This window comes from Ahaetulla prasina, chromosome 6 (genome assembly GCF_028640845.1).
Source record: "Ahaetulla prasina isolate Xishuangbanna chromosome 6, ASM2864084v1, whole genome shotgun sequence".
Classification (NCBI taxonomy): domain Eukaryota; kingdom Metazoa; phylum Chordata; class Lepidosauria; order Squamata; family Colubridae; genus Ahaetulla; species Ahaetulla prasina.
The window spans coordinates 41,920,001-41,945,191 of NC_080544.1; the positions used below are offsets into that span (position 1 = coordinate 41,920,001).

At 34.3% G+C, this 25,191-nt stretch overlaps 1 protein-coding gene across 9 annotated transcripts in view; it reads right to left on the reverse strand.

Moving 5' to 3' along the window:
• Positions 1–5,789: 5,789 nt before the first annotated feature.
• PTPRE (protein tyrosine phosphatase receptor type E) overlaps positions 5,790–25,191 on the reverse strand; it is a 155,122-nt gene continuing 135,720 nt past the window's right edge. For 8 of the 9 annotated variants that reach the window (XM_058187969.1, XM_058187965.1, XM_058187967.1 and 5 more), the window contains 10 exons: positions 24,890–25,053; positions 23,500–23,635; positions 21,517–21,666; positions 20,451–20,544; positions 20,161–20,237; positions 18,551–18,685; positions 17,450–17,575; positions 16,376–16,527; positions 14,108–14,243; positions 5,790–13,318 (listed from right to left, as the gene is read on the reverse strand). In XM_058187969.1, coding sequence (XP_058043952.1) covers positions 13,244–13,318; positions 14,108–14,243; positions 16,376–16,527; positions 17,450–17,575; positions 18,551–18,685; positions 20,161–20,237; positions 20,451–20,544; positions 21,517–21,666; positions 23,500–23,635; positions 24,890–25,053 — 1,245 coding nt within the window. In that variant the 3' untranslated portion in view covers positions 5,790–13,243. The remainder of the gene's footprint in view (positions 13,319–14,107; positions 14,244–16,375; positions 16,528–17,449; positions 17,576–18,550; positions 18,686–20,160; positions 20,238–20,450; positions 20,545–21,516; positions 21,667–23,499; positions 23,636–24,889; positions 25,054–25,191) is intronic. The other variant, XM_058187964.1, reaches the window with a different exon arrangement.

Here is a 25,191-nt window from a genome sequence, read left to right on the forward strand (position 1 = left end):
GCGCATGCGCGGATCACTTTTGATGACGTTTGGATCAGTGGGCGGAGCCTCCCGGCAGTTTTACTACCAATTCTATGGAACCGGTGTGAACCAGGGGGCAACCCACAAATGGTTCAAATATTGGACTAGAGAGACCCAAATTCGTATTCATTTCCATCATTGGAAGCTTATTCTATCACTCTGAGATAATTACTCTCAGGCCAGGTTACCTCATGGGGTTCTTGTGAGGAAAATAAAATCTTGTGAGAAACAAATGCTATGTGCACAACCTTGATTTCCTGATTGAACCTTGATTTTCTGAATGACAGGCAGGATTAAATCTAGTATCAAAGATATGAATATTAATAATAAATATTAATAAATATATTAATGTAAACAATAGCTCCTTCTTCTGAGACTCCAATAATTAACATTTTTATGCCAGTCTGCTGGCACACCTTCTCTATTTCATATTTACATTTTTGTACTAAGTCTTTGTACTAAGACTACTGAAGTCTAATCACAGAGACAAAATATTTGCATACATTTATGAATGGATTCTATATGATGATTGTATTGAGATTTAAAGTTCTTCCAAGTAATATCTTTAAAAAGGAGACGGCATTGTAGCAAATAAAAAGTATCAGAAACTAATAACCCCACAGCGCTATATATTAGCATATCAAATAAAATTTTTAAAATCAGGTATGTATTCTGTCAGAGGTGAAATGTAAAATTTGTTACTACCAGTTCTGTGGGCGTGGCTTGGTGGGGGGGGTAATGTGACTGTGTGGGTGTGGCCAACTTTTTTTTTTTACTTTTAAAAGCATTTTTTCTACAATCTCTTCGGCTGGGATCGCCAGAGGAAAAAAAGCTTTTAAAGGGTTCTGACGATCCCAGCTGAGTTGCCTGATCGCCAGAGCCTTTTTAAAGCATTTTTTCGACCACCTCTTTGGCCGAAGAGGTTGTAAAAAAATGCTTTTAAAAGGTTCTGGTGATCAGGCAACTCAACTAGGATCGCCAGAGGAACCTTTTAAAAGCTTTTAAAGGGTTCTGATGATCCCAGCTGAGCCATGCGATCATCAGAGGCTTTTTTAAAACTTTTAATAGCATTTTTTTGGCTTAAGAAAAAATGCTTTTAAAAGTAAAAAAACCCAAACCTCTGATGATCGCGCAGCTCAGCTGGGGCGGGGAGGGGGGGCAGGAATTTTTGCTACCGGTTCTCTGAACCACCCGCTACTCTCGCTACTGGATTGGGTGATCTGGTCCAAACCGGGAGCATTTCACCCCTGTAGTCTGTTCTCTATCTAGAGTCTTATGCTTGTGATAGAAGTAAAAAAGCTTTTGATTTGCTTCCCGCCCCCACTTCTTTTAACAGCCTCCTGATCTGAGGTTAGAGAAACCCATCTCCTCACAAAATTCAATGTTTCCTTAAAGGCAATAAATCACTGACAGGCAGGAATCTGGTGCTGGAGCCAATCAATATTTAAAAACCTTTGGAATTTAGTACCTCTGCCTGGCCAGGAAGATCCTTTCTTTTCTTTTCTTTTCTTTTTTATTTTATTTATTTTTTTATTTTGTCACATTATATACAGGAACATATATTGAAAGGAAACAATAGGACAGGAACAGTAGGCACTTTTGTGCACTTATGCACGCCCCTTATAGTCCTCTTAGGAATGGGGTGAGGTCAATGGTAGACAGTTTTTGGTTAAAGCTTTTAGGAGTTGGAGAGGAGACCACAGAGTCAGGTAGTGTATTCCAAGCATTAACAACTCTGTTACTGAAGTCATATTTTCTGAAATCAAGATTGAAGCGGTTGACATTAAGTTTGAATCTATTGTTTGCTCTTGTATTATTGCTATTGAAGCTGAAGAAGTCTTTAACAGGAAGGACATTGCAATAGATGATTCTGTGTGTTAAACACAGGTCTTGTCGGAGTCGGCGGAGTTCTAAATTCTCTAATCCCAGGATTTCAAGTCTGGTGGAATAAGGTATTTTGTTGTTTACAGAGGAGCGGAGAACACTTCTTGTAAAATATTTCTGGACACGTTCAATTGTATTGATGTCAGAAATGTGGTATGGGTTCCAGACAGATGAGCTGTATTCAAGAATGGGTCTGGCAAATGTTTGAATGCTCTGGTTAGTAGTGTAGAGTTTTTGGAAAAGAAGCTACACAGAATTAGGTTTACAACTCTTAAAGCCTTTTTTGTGATGTAGTTGCAGTGGGCTTTGGCACTTAAATCATTTGATATGAAAACTTCAAGGTCCTTAACAGGGTGGGGGTCATCTGTAAGATAATGTCCATTAAGCTTGTACTTGGTGTTTAGGTTCTTTTTTCCAATATGTAAGACTGAGCATTTGCTGGTTGAGATTTGGAGTTGCCAGGTTTTAGACCAATCAGATATAAAATCAAGGTCTTTTAGAAGGGTAGTACTATTGTTGGTGGTGTTAAATAGTTTAACATCGTCAGCAAAGAGAACACAATAATTTGAGATACGGTCACAGAGATCATTTATGTATAGTATGAAGAGCATTGGTCCAAGAACGCTACCTTGAGGAACGCCACTTTTGACAGGGACAGGATTTGATAGAGCATTGCCAATTTTGACCACTTGTTGTCTGTTTGACAGGAAAGCAGTTATCCAATTGTGAAGAGGTCCTGAAATGCCGTAGGATTTTAGTTTTAGGAGAAGTTTATCGTGTACTACTGAGTCAAAAGCTTTGCAGAAGTCTATGTAAATTGCATCTATTGCTTTCTAATGAAGGAGATAAGAGACAAAATATTTCCTAAGCTTCTCTGGCCATAAAACTATCCAAAAGCAAACCTTATATTGCTTTTGGAATAATAACTAATACCTCCTAATATTTACTTATATATGTTTATATACTATATAATCTTTTGTATGATACCTATATATATTGTTGTGACAAAATAAATAAATAAATAAAATTGAATACCTTTGGGGGTTATTTTCTTTTTTTCTCTTGTGATCTATGGGATATTGCATTCTTCCTCCTGCATTTCTGGAAGTGAGTCTTCATTTGAGCTGCAAACATTTGTTTTCTGTAGGCTTCCTCACTTAGAGAAAGGCGGTACGATTCCAAACCAAGTTTATCCAACATTTCTTTTGCTGTTGGTAACGGGCTCTCTGCTTCTATACTGCCTCAATTTCTCCTGTTGCTTAACTTCAATTCACACTTGAGAAACATTTGTCTTCCTCATTTGATCTCACTTCCTGCTATTTATTATGTATGTGAGAGAGTGAGTGTGAGAGAGAAAATCCTCCTAATACAATGTTTGTCAACCTCAGCAGCTTTTAAGATGTGTGGATTTCAACTCCACAACTGTTCACAAGTTCCACAAGTTCACACTTCTTAAAAGGAACACTGATCTAATACACAAGTCATTTTCAAGGGTGAATGCTTCAGTGGGCCCAAAGATGCAGTTTTCCTTCTAATCTCCCTGATCTTCACATGAATGGTGCAGTAGGGATCAGAGCTAATGCATACTCAGTGTTCAAACTAATTCTCTCAAATGGGAAAAAATAATTTTACAACACAAGCATGTTGTAAAGCTCTCTGTCTCTCCTCAGAAGTAAATGCCATTGATTTTTAAGGAACATTCTCCCAACAGAAGTGTAAGAAAATAATATACTTAAGTGCTTGAAAATTCCCAGAGTTTTTTTTAGTAATTACAGTTTTCAAATATATACTCACTTAAAGAATCCAATTAACTTTTAATATATCATATCCTACTGGAGAAGTTACTGCTGACATATTTGTTTTGAAAATAAATTATAACTCATTTGTGGGCAAAGTAAGTAACATTTAAAATTAACAGACCCAATAACTTCTATCATATAAGAATTAATCCAGTGAATACTTAAAGTTTGGATAATTCCATCATTTTGGTCTGTAGGTGTAAACCATAATGGAGTGATGTACTTTTTTGAACTATATCATAGTTAACAATCATTTAATTAAGATTGCTCTGGGGGGGGGGGCAATGTCAGTTTTCTTGGCAATATTTCAGAAGTGTTTTGCCATTGCTTGTTAGGACGGAGAGTGATTGGCCCAAGATATCTAAGGTGGGACTAGACTCACACCATGATGCCTTAACCACTATGTGTAACTGCCTGTCAGGGTTTCAAACTAAGACTCATAATATTACTTCTCAGAAAAAAATCTTACACACATACCTTATAATTTCCTCCCAATGAAGTGGATAGGCTGCTTGGGAAGCCACATTTGATGAGAGGTCCTCACTCCTTGCCCAATGTGGCTTGTCAATTCTAGTTTGGAAGTTATTATAAGTATCATAATATTACAATTTTTTTTGAAGATTTTTGTTTAAAGGAAATAATGATTGAAACTCTTCTAAAACTTGTAGAGTTTCAGATCTCTTAGGCAAGCCACTGTAATTACCATAATTAGATAAAACAATCAAAAGTATGGTAGCTTCACAGCAACAAGCAATCTGGAGAAAGCAGGAAGCATTATAACTTGAGTCATTTCAAACTGGTGTTTTCCGACATTATCAACTGACACATCCTTCTGAATCTCTAGAGTAGCAAATAAGAGTCTCCGCTTGCTTTCTTTTCCCTCAGATTTGAGATGGTGTTGTTTAAGGATAGTTGTTTTTCAGAAAGAGAGCTATTGCATAGTGATCCCTGTAGTATATAGTAATGCAATGCTTTTTTGAAATGACTGCCTATGACCACACAGGACGCTATAAATTATAGTGCATTAAAATCCAAGCATAACGGAGGTGTTTGCAAGGAGGATTACAGTTCAAAAAAGCTAGTAGAAAGCTGCCTGTTCTGAATAGGTTTATGCTGTCCCAGAAAAAGCAGATATACACAGTTTGGGGAATGTTTCTGAATCTCCCAACCCAAGACAATGGCCAGAAGCACTTTTTTTTTTTGTACAACTTTGGCTGATAAATTAACTATGTTTCTTCCTGGAAGAAAATAACCCTAAAATCTAGGGTACAAGTGTTGGTAAACTCCAAGTTTGACTATAGTAATACAGTACATGGGGAAAGGTCTGATCCAGAAATCGCAGTTAGTGCATAACCTAAGACTACGGTTGTCTCTGAAAGAACAAAGTATTGTATTAAAAGCACTGCACTGGCTGCCTGTTTGCAGGTGAAATACTAAGTGCTTGTTTGTAGAGTTACTGAAAATGCTGCAAGGAGGGGCGATCAAAAATGATTTGCAACAGGAATGGAGAGCCTTTGGCACTTAAACAGAGATAGGGCAAAGAGAATCAGGCTTATACTTTGCTAAATAAAAGGGGATAAATCTCTGTTTTGGTAAAATCAAGTAATGGAATTTAAAAAAAAAAGCTAAAAACTTACACGGCAGCTTTTTGTACACTTCTGTCACTAAATAAAATCAACTCAAAAATCAAGGAATTGTTTATTTATTCAAGTTATATTTCCCTCTTTCTGTTGATGCAACAGGGCAGTTTATAGCAGTTCTTTAAAATGTGCAATGGTCAACCGTTTCAGGAAAAAAGACGATATGTATAATTTTGCTGTGGATTTTAAATAAGAGGAACATTAGATGTGGGGTGTTTGTTGTAAAAAAAAAAAACACTGCCCAGAAAGATTACATTAGCATTTGCATAATCCACTGGGATAACTAAGAAAAATGATTACTTTTATTCAGATTTAGAATAAGTATGTGTGTTCTGAATGAATTATTCAACTACCATTTTACATTAAATATTATACCTAAAGTGCTTCATTTAACACTCTTTCTTTTGTCAGAATAGAGGTCTGTGTAAAATAACCAGAATTTGAACAGCTTGGCAAAGTAATTTAAAAAAGGGGTTTTACATTCTTTATAAAATTGCAATATTTAGTTTAAATGAGCAAACAGGAGAGGAATTAAATTAAGAGATTTAAAGAAAGAAATACAGCCTGAAAATAAAATGAAGCCTTTGTTCTTGCATTGGAATTATTAGATTTGCAGTCTGCATATACAAATAATTCAGCAACATTCACTGGAATTATAAATACTGTACAGCGAGATCAAATTATAAACGTAATAAAAGAAAATATCACTATATTACATACATACAACGCCCTTGACATAAATTAAATAGAGTTTAGCATGTACATAAAAAGGTTCAGTAGCAATACATTACAAATTACAATGCCTAAAATAAACATTTTAAACTACTGGAACAAAAAGGTTCAAACTCTTTTTAAAACAGATTCATAAACATCCTTTTCAAAATGATCAATATGATAGGCATTCTTCTTTAGAGCCTTTATAATTCAAGTATTAAATATATTTGAAACCATTAACAAGAATTTTTTTCACGTTAGTTTCTAATGGTTACTGTAGATATGAGCCTATATAATGCATATATACCACTGAACCAAGGCTGTCCTCTGAATTTTCTGGGCTGTGTGTTACAGATGGCAGTAGGCTTGTACATAAATATAAAAGAACCACAGATACATGTAATTATTGTGAAACATTCTCATCAAACACAAAAAATAGAAAAGCCCCATCCAGGTATTTCACTGCAGTTCGGAAGAGCTATGATGATATAACTGATGTGCATGTATGATTCTCAACTTCCTCAAGCACTTGTCTGCTTCCAAATGCATTTGCATTATGCAGTGATTTGAAATGCTGCAATAAGCAAGCCTATTTTATGTGCTTTTAGTACTTTCTGCAATGTTGGTCATAACCCAACTCACAAGCTGTAAATGTAGTTTTGGATAGGATGATAAATACACTTACAATACGGTAAGCAGGCATACCACAGCACTTGCTTACACTTCCATGGTCCTTACCAAATTTTTTTCTTTACCTATACTTAGAAAAATACTTGCATATAGCTATACCAATCCTTTCCCGGCATTACTCCAAATAAGACCTAGTGCATAATGGAGATGATATTCAAAAATTAATCTGCAATCTTTTGGAAGTGGTTTGCTACTGTGTTCTTCCTAGATCTAAAAGTGACTGGCCCAAAGTCATGCAGCTGGCTTTTTGCCTAAAATGGGCCTAGAATTCAGTCTCTAGCTAGGTGCCTTAGCCAATGCACCAGACTGATCCTCTTTCTTCTTCACAAACCATTTCTAGTGACTTGGAATAATACCCGAATAGAGTTTCTCTCTTAAAGAGAAAACATGTGCTTTTCTGCATCAAAGATTAATTGACTGGCTAAAGTGGACTCTGAGCTGGGCTGTCTAGTCTCTAGTCTCTTAGACTAGTTATTTAGACATATACTGCTTCACAGTGCTTTACAGCCCTCTCTAAGCGGTTTTCAGAGTCAGCATATTGCCCCCAACAATCTGGGTCCTCATTTTACTGACCTCAGAAGGCTGGAAGGCTGAGTCAACCTTGAGTCTGGTGAGATTTGAACTGCTAAACTGCAGGCAACCAGCAGTCAGCAGAAATAGCCTTCAATACTGCATTCTAACTACTGCACCACTGCAGCTCTTTAGGTAGTTAGCTCATAACTACCTCTTACCAGGCACAGTCACCTTTATATAGGAAAATGGAAGAGGACAGGCAGGGCAAATACAGATTTAGGCTACCCAAGTCTCACAACAGTAGCTGACTGGTACAAATCCCATGGCAATATTTATCTGAAGCACATATGTAAGCAACCAAGTAGTAGCTCAAAACTGGGTCCCTTTGGCATGATACCAACATGTTTACATACAGATGTGTGTTATGAGAGCTATTCAGCAGTTTTCTAAATAGCAGCTGTTAGTCAAGACTGCCCATCCCTCATTCCAGGCATATATAGAATATGTCTAACTTCTGTGTTTTGCATTGAAAGAGAAAATAAAAAGCAATTTATAACCTTTCCTTTTGATTAGCTAATTGGTTAGTTAATAATTTTCTCTTTAATGAACTTCTGATATATTGTTGATGAATGTAGGATTTTTCTAGAAACACAGTTTGAAATAAATGGCTTTAATGTTTCTAATTGTTTACATGTTCCAAGTTAAACCGGAACTTAAAACTTTGGTAATCAGTGTCTATTACTGCATAAGAAAAAGTCAATCACATAGTGACTGTTATGCAGATCAGAATATATAATTTCTAATCTTTATTTGGCATTTATTAATGATGTTTCATTCAGTGTAAAACAAAGCATGAAAAATATTGTATGCTATATAAAGTATAGTACCCTGATCTGATTAAAAATTTCTGAACTCCAAATTAAATTCTCTAATGCTTCAATCCTTCAACCCTGTAACCTTTCTATTACTGGTAGTCCTGGACTTGCAACAATTTGTTTAGCCACAGTTCAAAGTTACAATGGCACTGAAAAAAGTGACTTATGACCATTTTTCATATTTATAACTGTTGCAGCATCCCCGTGGTCATGTGAACAAAATTTAGACACTTGGCAACTGGTTCATATTTGCAGTGTCCTGCGGTCATGTGATCATCTTTTGCAACTTTCTGACAAGCACAGTCAATGGGGAAGTCAGATTCATTTAACAACCTTACTACTAATGCTGTGATTCACTTAACAACTCTGGCAAGAATGGTCGTAAATGAGACAAAACTCACTTAACAAATGTCTCACTTAACAACATAAATTTTGGGCTCAATTGTGGTTGAAGTCTAGGACTACCTGTATTGTTAGATTCAGAATTAATTTTTTTATACACAGAACAAATATTGGCATCAAATGGAATTACACAGAACCAAATATACTGCACAATATCCAAGAAAGAGATTATGCTGAGTATTCTGGTTTTTTTCTCCTAGAATCTAACATAATTATTTAAAATCAGCTATTGCAGAAGAAATGTTATGTTAGGAGGAGACTATTTGGATTTATATTTTGAATTACTAGTTATATTGCACCAATTCCAAGTATTCAGTTTTCTAAATTTCTTGTAGTTTGGTTGTTTGCTTGCAGACATTTTGTTACCCGATTAGATAACATCTTCAGTTCTAGAATAAGTGAGGTTTGATCTCTGCTTATATACCTACCATTCAAAAGATATATTAAAAAGAAACAAAAAAAAACCCACATAGAACACCTCTTCAGTAGCTATCAGCAAGGAAAACACCAGGATAAAAACAAAGAAACAATCAAGCAATAAAAAAATACCCTAATCAAGGAACTACCAATTCAGTCAGCAAACAGCCTAATCAAAGAACTACAAGAAAAAAAACCCTACCAACACTGATTGGGTAAGCTACTGTATACAGTATAACAGAGAAACTCCACTCTCTTCTAGCACTGAAGATGTTACTTACCTGGTCAGAGAATGAAACATCATCAAGCGCACAACTAAGTTCAGACAGCATCAAGGACTCCACAGTTCAACCCTGAGCTACAGTTGAAATCAGTCCTTTTCATTCATGGACCTTATGTGCATTTTTGACAGATTTTGTTTCTACATTATTTTATAGAATAACAGTTCTGTTTTTTTCAACATTGAGGCATATGTCTACAACAAGCAGGATTTTTCTTGGTTTTTGAGTGTGTAATGCTATCCTTAAGTGATTCACATAGGTGCAGTTTACGTTAAAGAACTTTCCAAATGTGGTTTCCTCCAAATGTGTTAAAGTCCCATAATTTTTCCAACAATGATACAATCATTAATCTTTGAATAAGAGATAAAGTACTATATATCTGGGTCGTGCCAGTTTATATAGGAAGCAGCAAGAACTCACTGGTATGGTACCAATAAAGAAGAATATCTGTAGGTCAGATTTGAATGAGGGGTCTTTGGTGCTCTCTGAGCATGGTTGTTTTGTTGCAGATGTTTCATTACTTAAATTAGGTATCATCTGTGCTAGTAAGGCTCCCTTACTAGCACTGATGTTGTTACCTAGTTTGGATAATGAAATATCTGCAAGAAAACAACCAAGCTCAGAGAGAACCAGACACCCATCACTGTTCTGGCATGGATGAATAAACACCAACCAGTTGTAGTACCCTGGATTTATCTATCTAGGGATATGGATTAATCTAGTAACTGTTTTATATAAAGTGCAAAGTTGCTACTGTATTTGGATAGATCTATAGGAAGGAACTGAGGAATCAAGATGGATGAAAGACATGTATTTTGTTCAACATTTCAAGGTGCTTAAAATAATTTCTGATGTTAATCGCAGGTCCGCATCCCATCCACAATCTATATAAGATTTTACAGAAGAACAGTTGGGACAAAAAATTGCCAGGGTTAATTTCTACTTAACTCATATAGAAAATGTTTGATATTTCCAAGGTTGCTAGCAGCATTTTCCAAAGCAGCTTATGGAAATTGTTCATCTTTTGGACTCAATGGATTTTTGTCTATATCAAATGGGAAAATTTATTTTTCTAAAGTTTTAAAAAATTCTATCAGATACTAATATAGAAAGTTTACTCAATATTTCTTAACATAACATTTTTTGAGGTTAGAATTGCTAATATCAGTCACTTCGTAAAATGATTCCTTATGTGCATACAACTGTATGTACATAGAATTTTTTCCCTAGAAGATGTAAGCAGTTGTCCGTAAAAAGAGTATTTAAGCTGCTAACATAAACAGTTTAGCAATTAAAAGTAATTGTCCTGATATGGAAATTGTGTTATCTTCTGGGTTAATAAGTATTCACTTTTCTTTTCCTTTCAGAAACAATTTAAATGTATGTAGAATTAAAAAGAATAAGAGCTAAAGTAGAAAGACCATTTTGCAGTCTACATAATTTTAATAAGGCATTTATAATTCATAAAACAACCAGGCAAGCCAGATGTATTGCATATTCTATAGACATTTGTATATAAATTTATATAAATTATGTTTGTGCTTTTAGATATATACCTTTTAAAATATGGGGAAATAAAATGTTCTGTCTATTTTGTTACTTCACTGTCATCCTAGTTTTGTTCAGACTTTAGGTATGATCCATATTTCTACAAAGCAAAGTTTTTTATGAATTGCTCCACAGAGGAAGGAATAGGTGGACATTTCTAAGAATATCTCCATATTTATTCTTATACTATTCCCTACATTCTTCCACAATAATTTTAAAAATGTACAGGAGATGGAGGGGCTGAAAAACTATAAGATAAAGAGTATAAAAATAACTTATCTTCTTCCTTCTTGTAGCAGCTTCCTGAAAACAGTGGAGTTAATCATAATTGAATCCAGGTTTATGCTATTTTGTTTTTATTGTTTGTACTGGTATCAAGAAAATGTTTCTTCTGTTGTAAAAACTTTGAAATCTTGCAGCAGCCAGTAAGATGGAACTATATGGTGCAACTTCTATATAAGTATTATCAAGATGATTGGGTTTTGTGCTTTTTAGTACATGAGTGCTTGCACATGAATAGCCCAACCAGAACATCTGTAGGTATTCTGGTATCTACATGGTGCTTCTAAGTTCTAAATTCATGTAGGCCACATTATAATAGAAAAAAGACCTTTGCTCATTTTGGAACTATATGTGCACTCTGGAGAGAAGGAGCAACTGGATATTTGGGAATACAGTGCAGGGAATCATTATTTTTCATGTGCCTTGGGTATCAAAAGAACTCAAATAATTAAGGGCTTTACTGTGAACTGAATATTGAATATTTGATATTGAACTAGGCTTAAAAATGATAGCTATTTATTAAGTTTTATTACCTTCAGTAAAATTTAGCAAGTGATGAATTTAGATTGCTTACTAAAGAGATACATTTTTCTTTATATAAATGTAATATCTGGCTTTATAGCTATTTATGACAACAAATCAAAATGTCTTGATACAAAATAGTATCAAATATTGATCAGCTGGTTTATAAGTTAAATATACTTTCTCTTAATGCAATAAAATGATAACTTAAAATTATATTTTAATACTACTTAATTAAATTTAAGAAACTCCATATTTACACTATGGTATTAATTGAGAACTTGCATTAAAACAGAATTTCCTAGAATCCTATTTTTAAAAATATACATTTTTTAAGAAGTTAAAATGATATCTTATCTTGTTGCTTATGGAAGATTTGTGTTCCTCTCTATTCTAGTTGTGCTTAACTATGAAGATCAAAACAGTACCAAAAAGACAAATGATTCTAATTGGTATTGATAAAATAAAAATAAATATTTAGAATATTCTCATATTCTAGCACATTTTGTATATTATCTACTTCAGTGAATTTTCCACATTAATATTAGTGATGTTGTATCAGGATCAAATATGTTAATGATCAAAATAGCATCAACATAAGAAAATAAGAAACAGATGTAAATCTTATTGAAATGAAGACTCAATAATTTTTTCTGTCTATCATAGAAAGCCTATATTCTTTTCAATCTGGATGGTATAATATCTTTGTGGTGTAGTCATTAAATGATGCTTGCTTTAAATAAAATATTGCTCAATAATAGCAAGATGATTTTTTAAACTCTAAAAATGTACTCTTTTTCCTTTTTTATATAAATAGGGACCATATACAATAAATTAAAAATATATAATTTCAAACAAGATTAGCAATAATGAATCACAATTTTTCATGCATTTAGGCAAAATATGGGAAAGATTCAGCCAAAATTAAGGAGTTCTGGAGTTCTATTAATATATTTTGCTCTTACATGGGCTCAGAGTGATCAGCGGGCTGTCATCCAAGCCACTGATCAGTTTAATTTCAGAATCAGTGCTTTCAAACATTTAGCTGGGCTCAAAATCCCATTAATTTCAATGGGAAATATTTAAGCATATGCTTATTAAACCCACTGAAATCAGTGAGTCTTAAATATGCCTAACATAGGCTGAATTGTGCCTGTATTCATAACAGTATATACTGCACTATATTGTACATGGGCCTCAGTTATTTAAAATGAAAACCAACAAAAACACAAAGCAATGACCTAGATAGGGTTGTTACACATGCAGACACAGTTTTTGCACATATTTCTTCAGCTGAATGAGTAGTCCAACATGCAACTATATTCTGTGTATACAACTTTCCTCTTTATCAACCAGCTGGGGTTGATATATTAAGTCCTTTCAAAACTATACAAATCCCATAAATCAGCTTTTTCCTTCTGCCACCAAACAGCTGACTAGAAGTTTATTTTATTGTATGAAAAGAGTCTGTGCATACTCCTTTAGATCAGGGTTGAAGCTTATTTGAGTCATACATACACCTGAAGAGACATTCAAAGCAAAACATACATAATCTTATATACATTTAGATTTTTTTTTAAAAAAATGGAAATAAATTAACATGATTTACAAATCTTTGTACAGATGATTAAATTTAAAAAAAATGGCAGGCATTTTCACTTGAAATTGGCATAATCAGAAAATATATCAATGAAATCTTGTACCACTTTGTAGCAGAATTCATACTGTTCCTGCAGGTGCAAAAAAGAGACATTATTATGTTTGAACTTTGTTGAACCGTATTTAACTTCAGAACTGTAGAATCATGATAAAATATACAGATAAAATGTTTTTCACTTTTTGTTACATGTTTCAGCACCATTATATATCAGGTGACACTGCCTAGACTAAGACTACTATGCAAAAACAATTATTTTCTTTGAAGAACTATTTGAATGAGAAATGAATCCTGGTACTTTTATATGTTTTCATTAATATGAATGCATTTGCAGTTTATTGACCTACATTTGAGCCTATTGATGCAGTACTCACTTTAGAATAAGTTTTCATAGAACAAACAAAAGACCAGTTCTAATTTTTGCTGCTCGTCAGGATAAAAACTGAGTAGACGTTTTAATCTTTTGCCTTTCTCTTTTTTTCCTATTCTCTTATTCATAACTGGTTTCCAGCTCTTAGAGATTGCCAGTAAAATAAGGGGACCTGGAATTGTATCCTAACATACCCTCTTAGGCATTCTATAACTGGGTATTTTTATCATTGGGAAGGAATTTTGAAGTAAATTTATACAGGTATTCCTCAACTCACTATGGCCATTGGGAATTTCCATCACTAAATGACATGGTCCCAATGTGTGACAGCATTGCTTAGCAATCCCTGCAGTCATGGTTGTCATCATCAGCTGAGGCCCACAGTCACTATGCCTGAGCAAACCAATTCTATTGTATGAATATAGATATAAAGCCTCTATTTTACTTTTATAATATTAGTGCAATATTAACAATTGTGGTGAAGCAACGTACCAGTGTTTGCACCATATGAGGTCTTTGCAGCCGTAAACTCTTCACAGCTTGAAATACATCTAAGAGCCCCTCAGCTTTGACTCGCTCCAAAATATTGCTGAGTGCTATGAATGTACCTGTTCTTCCAGCTCCAGCACTACAAGGAAAAAACAAATAAGTTGGCCTATCATATGCAGAAAAATAAAACATACATGTAGAATTGAGTCTCTGTTAATATAAATAGGCTTAGTAGCCTCTATAATTCTTTGCTTCTTCAGGAGTACCAGATATGGCATTATTTTGCAGATTTGCTTAAGTCATAAAAACAGTATATAGATTTTATAGAACCTTATTCCTGTTACTGTAAAAATAAGCTTTTTAAAATTTTAGACTTTAAAACTGTTCAGGGAATGAATGCTGATGTTGTAGTTACTTCCTTTATAAACAAAGTTTCCTCTGGAATACATTTATCCATCCACCAAGATCCAGAGAAAGCTTCACTTGAAAAAAGGGAAAACAATAGTTATTTCAGTGTTGATTGAGAGTGTTCTTCAACTTTGTAGAACAATATAGAATTAGGCATTGGGATATTTCAGAGCAGTTTGGAAAAAATGCCACCTTTCACACACTTCTGCAATTGTGTCTCAATTTAGCTCAGTGGTAGTCAACCTGGTCCCTACCGCCCACTAGTGGGTGTTCCAGCTTTCATGGTGGGTGGTAGGGGTTTTGTCCAATACTGAAGCACTTTCCTTTTTTTTAATTTAATTGATTTTTTTAAAAAAATTTCATAGCATTATTTAAAAACATTTTCATTAGGTTTTCATAAAATTTCCCATGACAATTTAAATTTCTGAAAATCTACTATTTGTATTGCCTGCCCTAAGTTTAGTTCGCATTACATAAGTGAAACTAAATGGCACTATAGTGCGACCATAAGCAAAAGAGCCTTGTCCCAGAATAGCTTTGCATCTCCCCCCACACCACCCAGCTGTAACAGACAAGCAGAGCTGGAAGCTGGCGCCCCCCGCAAACCCAATCCACGATGTGCGAGAAGCCTGCGCAGATGACGATACACGGCACATTACTGTGGAACCGGTGGGCGGTTAGAAAATTTTACTACTAACAGAGATACAAAAGTGGGCGATAGGTATAAAAAGGTTGACTACCTCTGATTTAGCTTGTATAAACTGCTATGATGGAATGTTTACTAGATCCCAGGAAGATGGAGAGGGAAAGAAGACTCTCACAAATGGAAATCCTTCATCCAGGGGAAAGGTAAGAAGGATGAATAAGAATAAGAATAAGAAGCACGAGAGGTAGGCATGAGAAAGAGGCTCAGAATAGCTTTACTGTATTTACATTAACTATAACTGATCTGGAAAGTTGCTTTGGCAAGTTTTCAAGATTGTTACATTACAGTACTTTGTTAAAAAATAAAAATCTTCCATTCTCTATTTCAATATTGATAATTTATAAGCCTAAAGCAAAGCGTGAATTATAATTATAGTGAGCAAGATTAAATGAATCACATCTTCAGGAATCTGAACAATTTATCCAGTAGAAGCAAAGGGATATTAAAGATTGGTTAACAACGTCATTTTTAAAATTCATCTGGAATTCAAGGTGCTCCAGGTGCTAGGGCCTCATCCCCTATAGAATCCTTTATGGAATCATGTGTTAAGACAACTCTAGAATTGTGAAGTGCTACACCACCACATCATGTGCAGTTCATGCTGTGATAGCATGATATATACCATGATAGCTCTTTTTCTACAATCCACTTTTTTCATTTCTGACCAGCAATAGAAGCTTGTAGGGTCAGCTATCCATGCTCTAGTAACCTCAAGATTACTGTTTTAATATGGTGCATGTGAGACCACCTCTGGGAGAAAAAATGGAAATTATATGTTGTTCACAAAGTAGGAACCAGATCAAAAATTGCATTATATTGTGTTTTTTGTTAAGTCCATTGACTTTCTTGTCAGTTTTTAGGACCAATTCACTGATGGTTATTTTTATCTCATAGTCTTTTAGGGCTTGGGGCCAGATTATCTGAAGCATCATCAGTTTATATATACACTTGCCATTATACTCATCCTCATCATTGGCCAACACTTGCTTCCCTATCCTGCAGCTGTAAATATAGTAAGCTGGAAGAAAGCTTTCTCATTGTGAAATGTTCTTTCAGGTATCTAGTGCCTCTACTTCAGAGCGAAAGTCCTTGCTAGCTTTCAACTTTAAAGCTACAAAAGAATATGAGGAGAAAAAAAAATGTAAGAATGTGTTTACCTGCAGTGTACTGTAATGGGATGGTTTCCTGTCTGCTGTTGCTGTTTCTGAACAGCTGCGATGAGGTCAATCATACCTTTCCCTTCAGTCGGAATGCCTATCTCAGGCCATCCATGAAAATGAAACTGTCGAATTACTCTGCCATGCTTCTCCTGGTTATTCAGAAGTGAGAAAGCCACAGGTTTAAAATAATTTTAGTAATGAAAAGAAATAGTTTTAAATACCAAAGCCTCGTTTGCTTTTCTGGGAGTAATTCCATTAGACATAGCAAGATTTACTTTTAAATAGGTTCATAAAAGCTTTCAATCTATTACATATTGCAACATTTCTATAAGTAGTGACAAAAATTATGCAATTTATATCAACTACTACCTTTTTCTCTTAACTGCCCAATGTAATATTAGAAAATAGATTAAAAATACTATATATATGTATATGGTATATGCACACACACAATATATATATGTACCCAGAGTTTCCATTTTTAATCTTCTCCAGTAATCTGAACACTAAATTGATGAAGATAAGTTCATTAATTTAGAATTGAATAGAATCAAATGAAAGAAATATATCGCATGCTTCAGGCCAAGGAAATAATAATTCAAATCTGTTGGTTTGAAAAGGCTTAGAATTTAAACCTTGGTGCTGCCACACCATGCATACAAACATATATGTATGTAGGTGTATATGTATGGTATATATTGTACTTGTATACATACAGGTGTGTATGTATAGTACACATACAGAGACAAGGTATGCGCATGTATGAGAGATTACTTGATTTTTGAGTTCTGCAGTATACATCTTTCTTGTCTGCAAAATGTAGCCAAGTCAACTTGTGAAACTTCCACTGTTAGCCATTTACAGAAGGGTGGGATTAAATTTCTCAGCAGTGAAAATTTCCCTGTTCTGATATTTGTTCCTTTGCTTATTCCTGATAGAATACATTTGTTAAAATAAGATAGTCATAACAATTGACCAGTCTGCTAAATATGAAGTAAAATGTATTTAAGACAGTAAGAAACAGTAAGAAAAAACCTGAAGTTTAAGAAGTAGGGAAATTATGAAGAATACCTGGTTGTGTGTAATCAAAAAGTCCCTTATGCTTATAGTATCAACAAGCAAGTCATTCTTAATATCAATAGTAATCTCGCCATAAGAAACAGAACCTTCTGATGGCCAATACTGAAAACATTTTTCCTGTAAAATTTAGAAACAGAAAAAAAAATGATGCTTTTAGATTTCTTGTTGCTATCTAAGCTATGTCAATTATTTCTGGGAATGGTGATCTACAAATTAATTCCAATCTTCCCCACCCATTTATATTGTACCAGAACAATATGTACCATGTAATCAGAGTAATGAAAAGAATCACACCAAACTGGTTCTGATATCCCAATTAAGATAATACCAAATATACAGAATTCTTACTATAAGGAAATTGCAAGTGTTAAACATTATTAACATCTGAGCACAGAATCACACTTAATTCCCACTGAATTTCCTGTCATTTGATTGTGTCTTCCTCTGAATTATGATGACTTTTTTGGGACTTTGGCTATGGCATCAGATATCATACGTTTTCTGAAAACATGTGATTGTAAAGTAGTTCAAGCTTTTGCAAACTGTCTGTCTGTGAGACAGTTATGGTAGCGCAATGGTTAGAATGCAGTATTGCAAGTTAATTCTGCTGACTGCCGGCTGCCAGCAGTTCGAGTGTCACCGGATCAAGGTTGACTAAGCCTTCCATCCTTCTGAGGTCAGTAAAATGAGGAGCCAGATTATTGGGGGCAATAGGCTGACTCTGTAAACTGTTTAGAGAAGGCTGTAAAGCACTGTGAAGTGGTATATAAGTCTAAGTGGCATTGCTACTGCTATAGACAAATGTTCGCCTCAGCAGCAATTCAAGAGTATCCGGTTTTGCTCCTTCACAGGAGATTTCATGATTTATTGAACAGTTAAAATCCTAGTCAATAGTAAAATCATCAATTGTAGTTCCACAGCCTCAGGTCTGCAAAATATTTGCTAGGACAAATTCATGCTAGGCCTGTTGAGGCACTACATTTTACAGATCAATGTTAATGATGTATAATGAGTTTCCCATACTCTTGTTCTGTTTTAAAAAAAAATATTAATAACAAAATATTTACAAGATACTGTACAAAATGCTCATACTTGCTCCCTTTCCAGAACTTCTGTAAGCATAACAATGGTGTGGCATTTCCATTCCCACACCATTCGCCAGAAGTCTTCCACAGTATGAGGAAGAGGTCCTTGAGTTGCAATGAAGTAATCCTTTTGGCGATAGCCCTGGACATAAAGAAATATTTCATTCTTTGACAATTGTTATCTAGATTCTCCCCTGTTTGAAAGGAATTTTATATTAAATAGATCTACCAGAATAGATGTTTTCTTTAAAGTTCTAAAGGTCCTTCCAGTCCCAGTCCCATTCACTCTGATCCACAAATCAAAGAAATTAGTTAAGCAAATTTAGCCCAAGTCTTCACTGAGGCTTTTGTATTGTGCCAGTTATAATGACTGAAAAGAAGACATGTTGGAGGGTGACACCAAAGAAGGCAAGGGTTTGTTAAATTAATAATTAATGTGCTCTCTTTCATCTGAAAGGAGGATGTGAGAGGAATACCATTATGTTGACTACATCACTAAATCAAGGAAACACGCGACTTCTTCTAACAATAGATGGTTGAGCTAGCCACAATGGCCAAATTTAGACAATATGGTTGGAAGCCACAGTTTACAAAACACAACGGTTGGTTTCACAAAAGTCAAAATCAAAGAAATTATTTTGTTTATTGCCAATGTATGTGGCTCTTCTTCTACAGTTGACCTTTGAGAAGGAGTTCAGAACCATAGAATAGATGGGACCAGGGCAATAAATGGTTCCTCTCGTGTATATTTACATGATTTAAAATGTCAAATTCATTAAATATAGTTAATATGATCATTTCTCAGTCATGTGTGTAATATTTTTTTCTCATTTGTCCTATTAACAATACAATTAGATGGCAAATTTTGGAGATATCTATGGCTTCAGTCAAAGCACTCTGAGCATCATACACTTTTATGAAGCTTAGAATATGCAACGTTGAGATAATGCACCATATGAGTTCAATACTTTGTAATGGACATTCATCTGTTGTTGAAACACCAAGAAAAAATATATTCTTCACCAAAATAGACAGAGAAAAGTTTGACAGCAATGAAGAAAAGTTATCTATTTCTATTCTCAATCAAATAAAACAAATCCTGCCACAGTAAAAAGTAAATTAAACTTGGTTCTAACAAAAAAGCAAAGATGTTTGATTCTTTATGTTGATATGTTAAATACAAGATATTTTTTATTGTGCAGTCAGGCACTGATTCCTTTTTTAAAAAATTAACAGGTTATTATCATATAGTAATGCTGAAGGGCCTCTGGTGGCTCAGACTGCTAAGACAGTCTGTTATTAACACAGCTGCTTGCAATTACTGCAGGTTCAAGTCCCACCAGGCCCAAGGTTGACTCAGCCTTCCATCCTTTATAAGGTAGGTAAAATGAGATTGTTGGGGGCAATAAGTTGACTTTGTATATAATATACAAATGGATGAAGACTATTGCTTAACATAGTGTAAGCCGTCCTGGTCTTCGGAGAAGGGCGGAATATAAATGCAAATAAAAAAAAAAAGGTCATGCTCTTTTCTAGATGAATTTTAAACAAATATTCTGGAAAAGATGTTAACATCTCTTACAGTATTGTGCATTTTCTGTACAGAAAAATACTTACATCTATAAAGGAAGCATTGATATAATCTGTGTACTCCTGACCTCGTTTCATTGAAAGAATCACTCTGTTAAAGTCATCTAGGGAACAAAAAAAGTAGATTTGGTAAAATTCAAAATATTTTGTAATCAATAATAACATAAAATATACTCAGCAGGCTTTTATAAAATTTAGTTATATTTCAGTCTGTAATGCCACCTGCTGTTGCTTCTAAAATATTACAATATTCTCTTAGGTAAGTTTTTGTCAATCAAATTATACAATTTGTTTGAAAATGCAATTTAATTTCTTACAAGGGATTATTTGGATAACTCTGGCTTTCTTCATATTTGCTGGCAGATTACCAGTTCTCATGTTTTCTTTCATTATTCGAACATTTGTTAATTTCTAAAACAAAAGTAAAAGTTAGATAATGACTACAAATAAAAATATGAAAACTCAATGTGAGAAGAACAGTAACAAATTCAATCAAAATGTCTTAATCATATTTTCTTCTGAAAAATTCTGCTTGATAAACTATCATATAATTACATTTACACAGAAACTTTGTTATATACTTCTATATAAAGAAATTTTAAAGCTCATAATTATCTATCATATGTCTAGTGTTGATTGGTCTTTAAGTGGTATAGGAAGTTAAGTGTAAGGAAGTTAAGGACCAATTTGTTACCGTGTTTCCCTGAAAATAAGACTCTGTCTTATATTTTTTTGAACCCTGAAATAAGCGCTTGGCCTTATTGCCATGCACTCAAAAGCCCAATTGGGCTTATTATCAGAGGATGTCTTATTTTGGGGAAAACAGGGTATCCTATACTTCTTAAGGTACTTTGGCAGGTGGGGAGAGAAATAAAAATTGTTTTCTTTTTTTTAATGAAATAGCATCAGCTGAAAAATTCACACATCTATATAAATCTAAAAGTATGTTTTATTGAAATACTGTTTCTTTGTTAGTTATGTTAAAGAGTAATTTTTCCTTCACCAATACAAGTTTATTTTTGGACAGGAATTTTTGAACATGACTATTTTTTCATACTTAACACTATAAATGTATTTATGTACTCCCAATCAATTTTTTCTTTTTCAAATATTTACTTGGGTGAGGTTTTTGTTTTAATATTTTCTTTATGATGCTACTTTCATTTTCATAGTACTTAGTTTCAATGAAAAAAAATTAAAAGCCTAGAAATAAAAAACTTTAATTTTAAAATTTTACATAACTTTTGATATTTTAGGTATAAATAACTTGACAAATATTGCAAAAAAATAATCTAATATTTTAGGAGAAAAAAATTAATGTATCAAAAAAGAAGTATTGGGTCAATCACCAAATTACATTTTAAAAGTGTACTTAAGGCTTACTTTAAACTCTTCTTCCAATCCTATCTTAACAAGATTTGGTGTGCTGCTATTTGATGGCTGCAGGTGTTTTTCTAAGGAGGATACATCCAGTTCTGTGTCACCATAGAGGTAGTATTCAAGTAAGGCTTGATATATGAAGGAATACTGCATCTGTAAAGAAACAGAACTCTCTAAATCCCAACCTTTGAAACATTTTTAGTTAAATAGAATTCAGCAACATTATTTTAAAATTAAAGATTTCACTTATTTTTACAATGTATACAGCAATGTGTACACACTCAACATACAACCACAATTGTGTCCAAAATTTATGTTGCTAAGTGAAACATTTGTTAAGTGAGTTTTGTCCCATTTTACGACCTTTCTTGCCACAGTTATTAAAATGAATCATTGCAGTTGTTAATTTAGTAACACGGTTGTTAAATGAATTTGTCTTCCCCATAAATTTTGCTTGTCAGTAGGTCGCAGAAGATGATCACATGACCCTGGGACACTGCGATCGTGATAAATATAAGCATTTTGATCACCATCATGGCCATGGGGATGCTGCAAAGGTCGTAAATGTGAAAAACGGTCATAAGTTATTTTTTTCAGTGCCTTTATAACTTCAAACAGTCACTAAATGAACTGTTGTAAGTCGAGGACTATGTGTATTGCCTCCCCCAGTCCAAAAATACTCTGGATTTGGAAATAATAAAATAAAGCTGAGAACAGGGCATTACAATCATATTTAGGCAGTAAAATTCATCATATAATTCTGATTCATTAGTGGTGACATTCAACTAAACAGCACTGCTTTCACTAATTTTCAAAATGCCTCTAGAGTAGGAGTTGTTTGTAATTCAAGGGGAATTACATCAAATGGGGCTGCCCCCTAGAAGCCTGGCCTACAATCTATGATTGTACAATCTATGTAGCCTGGCCTACAATCTATGATTGTACAATCTATGTAGAAAAGGGTCTCTCTATAGAACTGAAACAGATGGATATTTTTTCCATTTTCATTAGATATTGCCTGATGTAGTCCAGTATTATGCTGCAACAGGTTTTTAAGGTGATAATTCACACTCTGAATTGAGCCAGGAACCTATTGGCAACCAATGCAACAAGTGCAGGATAGATATATTCTCATTGACAGGACTGATATGTCAAGAGTATTTTTGAAGGTATGGGCAGTTTTCAACCTACATATTTCATGCACGCCCACAGTCCTAGTGCGCATTGGTGAAATGTACTGTCCAAGCTGCTGTTTGAGGAGCTGAATTTTCTGTAAAAGTTACAAAAGAGGTTAAACTCAAACCTTTCAAAGGTCACTTGGTAGCCTGAAGTCTTAAATTCTACATCTGAGACTTAAAGACGGAGAGTGGCACCTACTTATTGTAAAATAGCATGAATGTTCTCGTAACAAAAACAAAATAAAAAAAGAAAGTCAGGTGATATGGTAAAAGCTGAAAAAATCTAACAAGGAAATGAATATAATACCTCCCATCTCCCATTTGATAATCTTAGATAGAAACAAGAGCATATACAGAGGATTGTATAAATTCTTTTGTGCCAAATATTTTCAGTGAGAAAAAAGTGCTGTCCTCTGACTTTTTTTTTAAACCCTCCTATTTGCTATGATCAGCTAGTTCCTGCTTTAACATTATTTAAATAGATGGTGATTCTTCTAAACACCAGGATATCATCATGTCAGCACTGAGAAAATGAGATGTGTGACAATCTCACTGTGAATAAATACAACTGATTTAGGGAACAAGAATGCCTGACGTATTTGAGCACAGAATACAATATCAAATTAAGTTGCTATGCAAATTCTTTTTGTTTCTCTGTCATTTCCAAGATTTTAACAGTGAGAAGAAGAAAATGTTCACCAATAAAAGATAACTTATTGATGAACATACAAAAGATTCATATAGAAGAAGGCTTCCTAAATTTACTGGAAATAATATGTATATATGTATGTATGTATGTATTACTTACATCTGTCTGAACCATCTGTGGACGCTGGCTACGAATTCTTGCCACAAACTCGAAAACATCAACTTTTTGTTCAGCATGCATCATGTCAATCATGGCATCTATTACTATGAATGTGCCTGTACGACCCACACCAGCACTTGGGGAAAAAACACAGTTGCAACTAAGCAAACCACAGTGGAATAATGCATCTTACTACACAATGCAACAATATATCTTACTTCCAATATTATTGATTTTTCCTTATATTCTACAGCACCTACCTCTTAAATTAATAGTAAGAATACCAGCAACAGTGATAGAAGCATGAGCATCTAGTTCACCGGGAGGCAAAACTCAAAACAAAAAAGTATAAACATATAGATTCAAAGTCTCTTAACTCTAAGTTCAGACATCTAACAGATAGACATGAAATCATACCTGAAACACCATCGGACAAAGACAAAGTGAAAATCCAACTAAACACAAGTGAAAGCCCATATCTGAGCCTCTATTGTGGCAATAAGCGTGGCAAAACATTATTTCTTTGCCTTTATTATATTGCCAATAGCTGGACCAATTTCTGGACCCATTTCAGACAAGGGTGTGGAGAAGGTACACAATTTAGGGATCAGTCGGTTCATTGATGCATTTGTAAAACCCATGTTATATTTGTATGATTGTTTTGGTTGTTTTAATCCAGACTGCTTGTTAATGTGTAAGTAATCTGTTTGTTGTTTGTTTGTTTGCTTATTGGATTTTGTGAGTTGGCAGTTTACTTACTTACTTACTTATTAACTTACTTAATTTACGGGCTTTTGTAAGCTGACCGAAATCTCATTACGTTCACAGACAATCCTGTTTAACCTCCTGAACAACCACAAGAGGGAGCACAATTATCACAGATCGCTGTTTAAATTGCCATGGCAAATACACTTCAGCCTTCCTTGAAAAGAAAAGGCATCGCATCCTGTGCTCAGCAGAGACTTTTCCTATGTATTACATAGGTTACTTGGTTTTGCTTATGATATCATTGCAACTTCCTCTCTCCCTCTAAATCTGCCACAGCTCATTTTTTTATTGAAAGTTTATTAATGATATGTTTTTATTTCTGAATTTTGAAACTCAGCTTCCCTGCAGAAGGCTGTGGAATAAGTTCCTAAAATTAGTCCACAGGAATCTATAATTTCCAAGTATTTTTATATCATATCTAAGCTCACTATCTTGAAGTTGTGTTCAACTGCATCTCTTAGAAACACCAGATTTCTATGAATGGAAAAGTAGGGTAGCTCCTTCTTCTGTTTTACACACCTTCCAACATTTGTTCCATGGAGCATCCTTTGGATTAGCGCTATTAATTCCACACCCTGACACTGGTAAGAATAAACATCTTCAGTTCCACATAGATACGTACCTACAGTGAACCACAATTGGTCCAGCATGTGCAGGATTCAATGATTTGACTTTCTTTAGGAATTTAAGCATTCCAATAGGGGTAAAAGGCACTCCAAAATCAGGCCAGCTGGTGAAATGAAGCTGAGTGACAAGTCTCGGAGCTTTACAGCCATCAGAAACCTGCTGAAGGTCCAGAGACAAAATATGAATACAATTAATTACATTTTAGAATGAAGTCAACCAATAATTTAGTTACTTGTTCCTTGACTTTTTCCTTCCTCTTCACAATCCACATTAAAGAAAAGAATTAAAGCAGATATA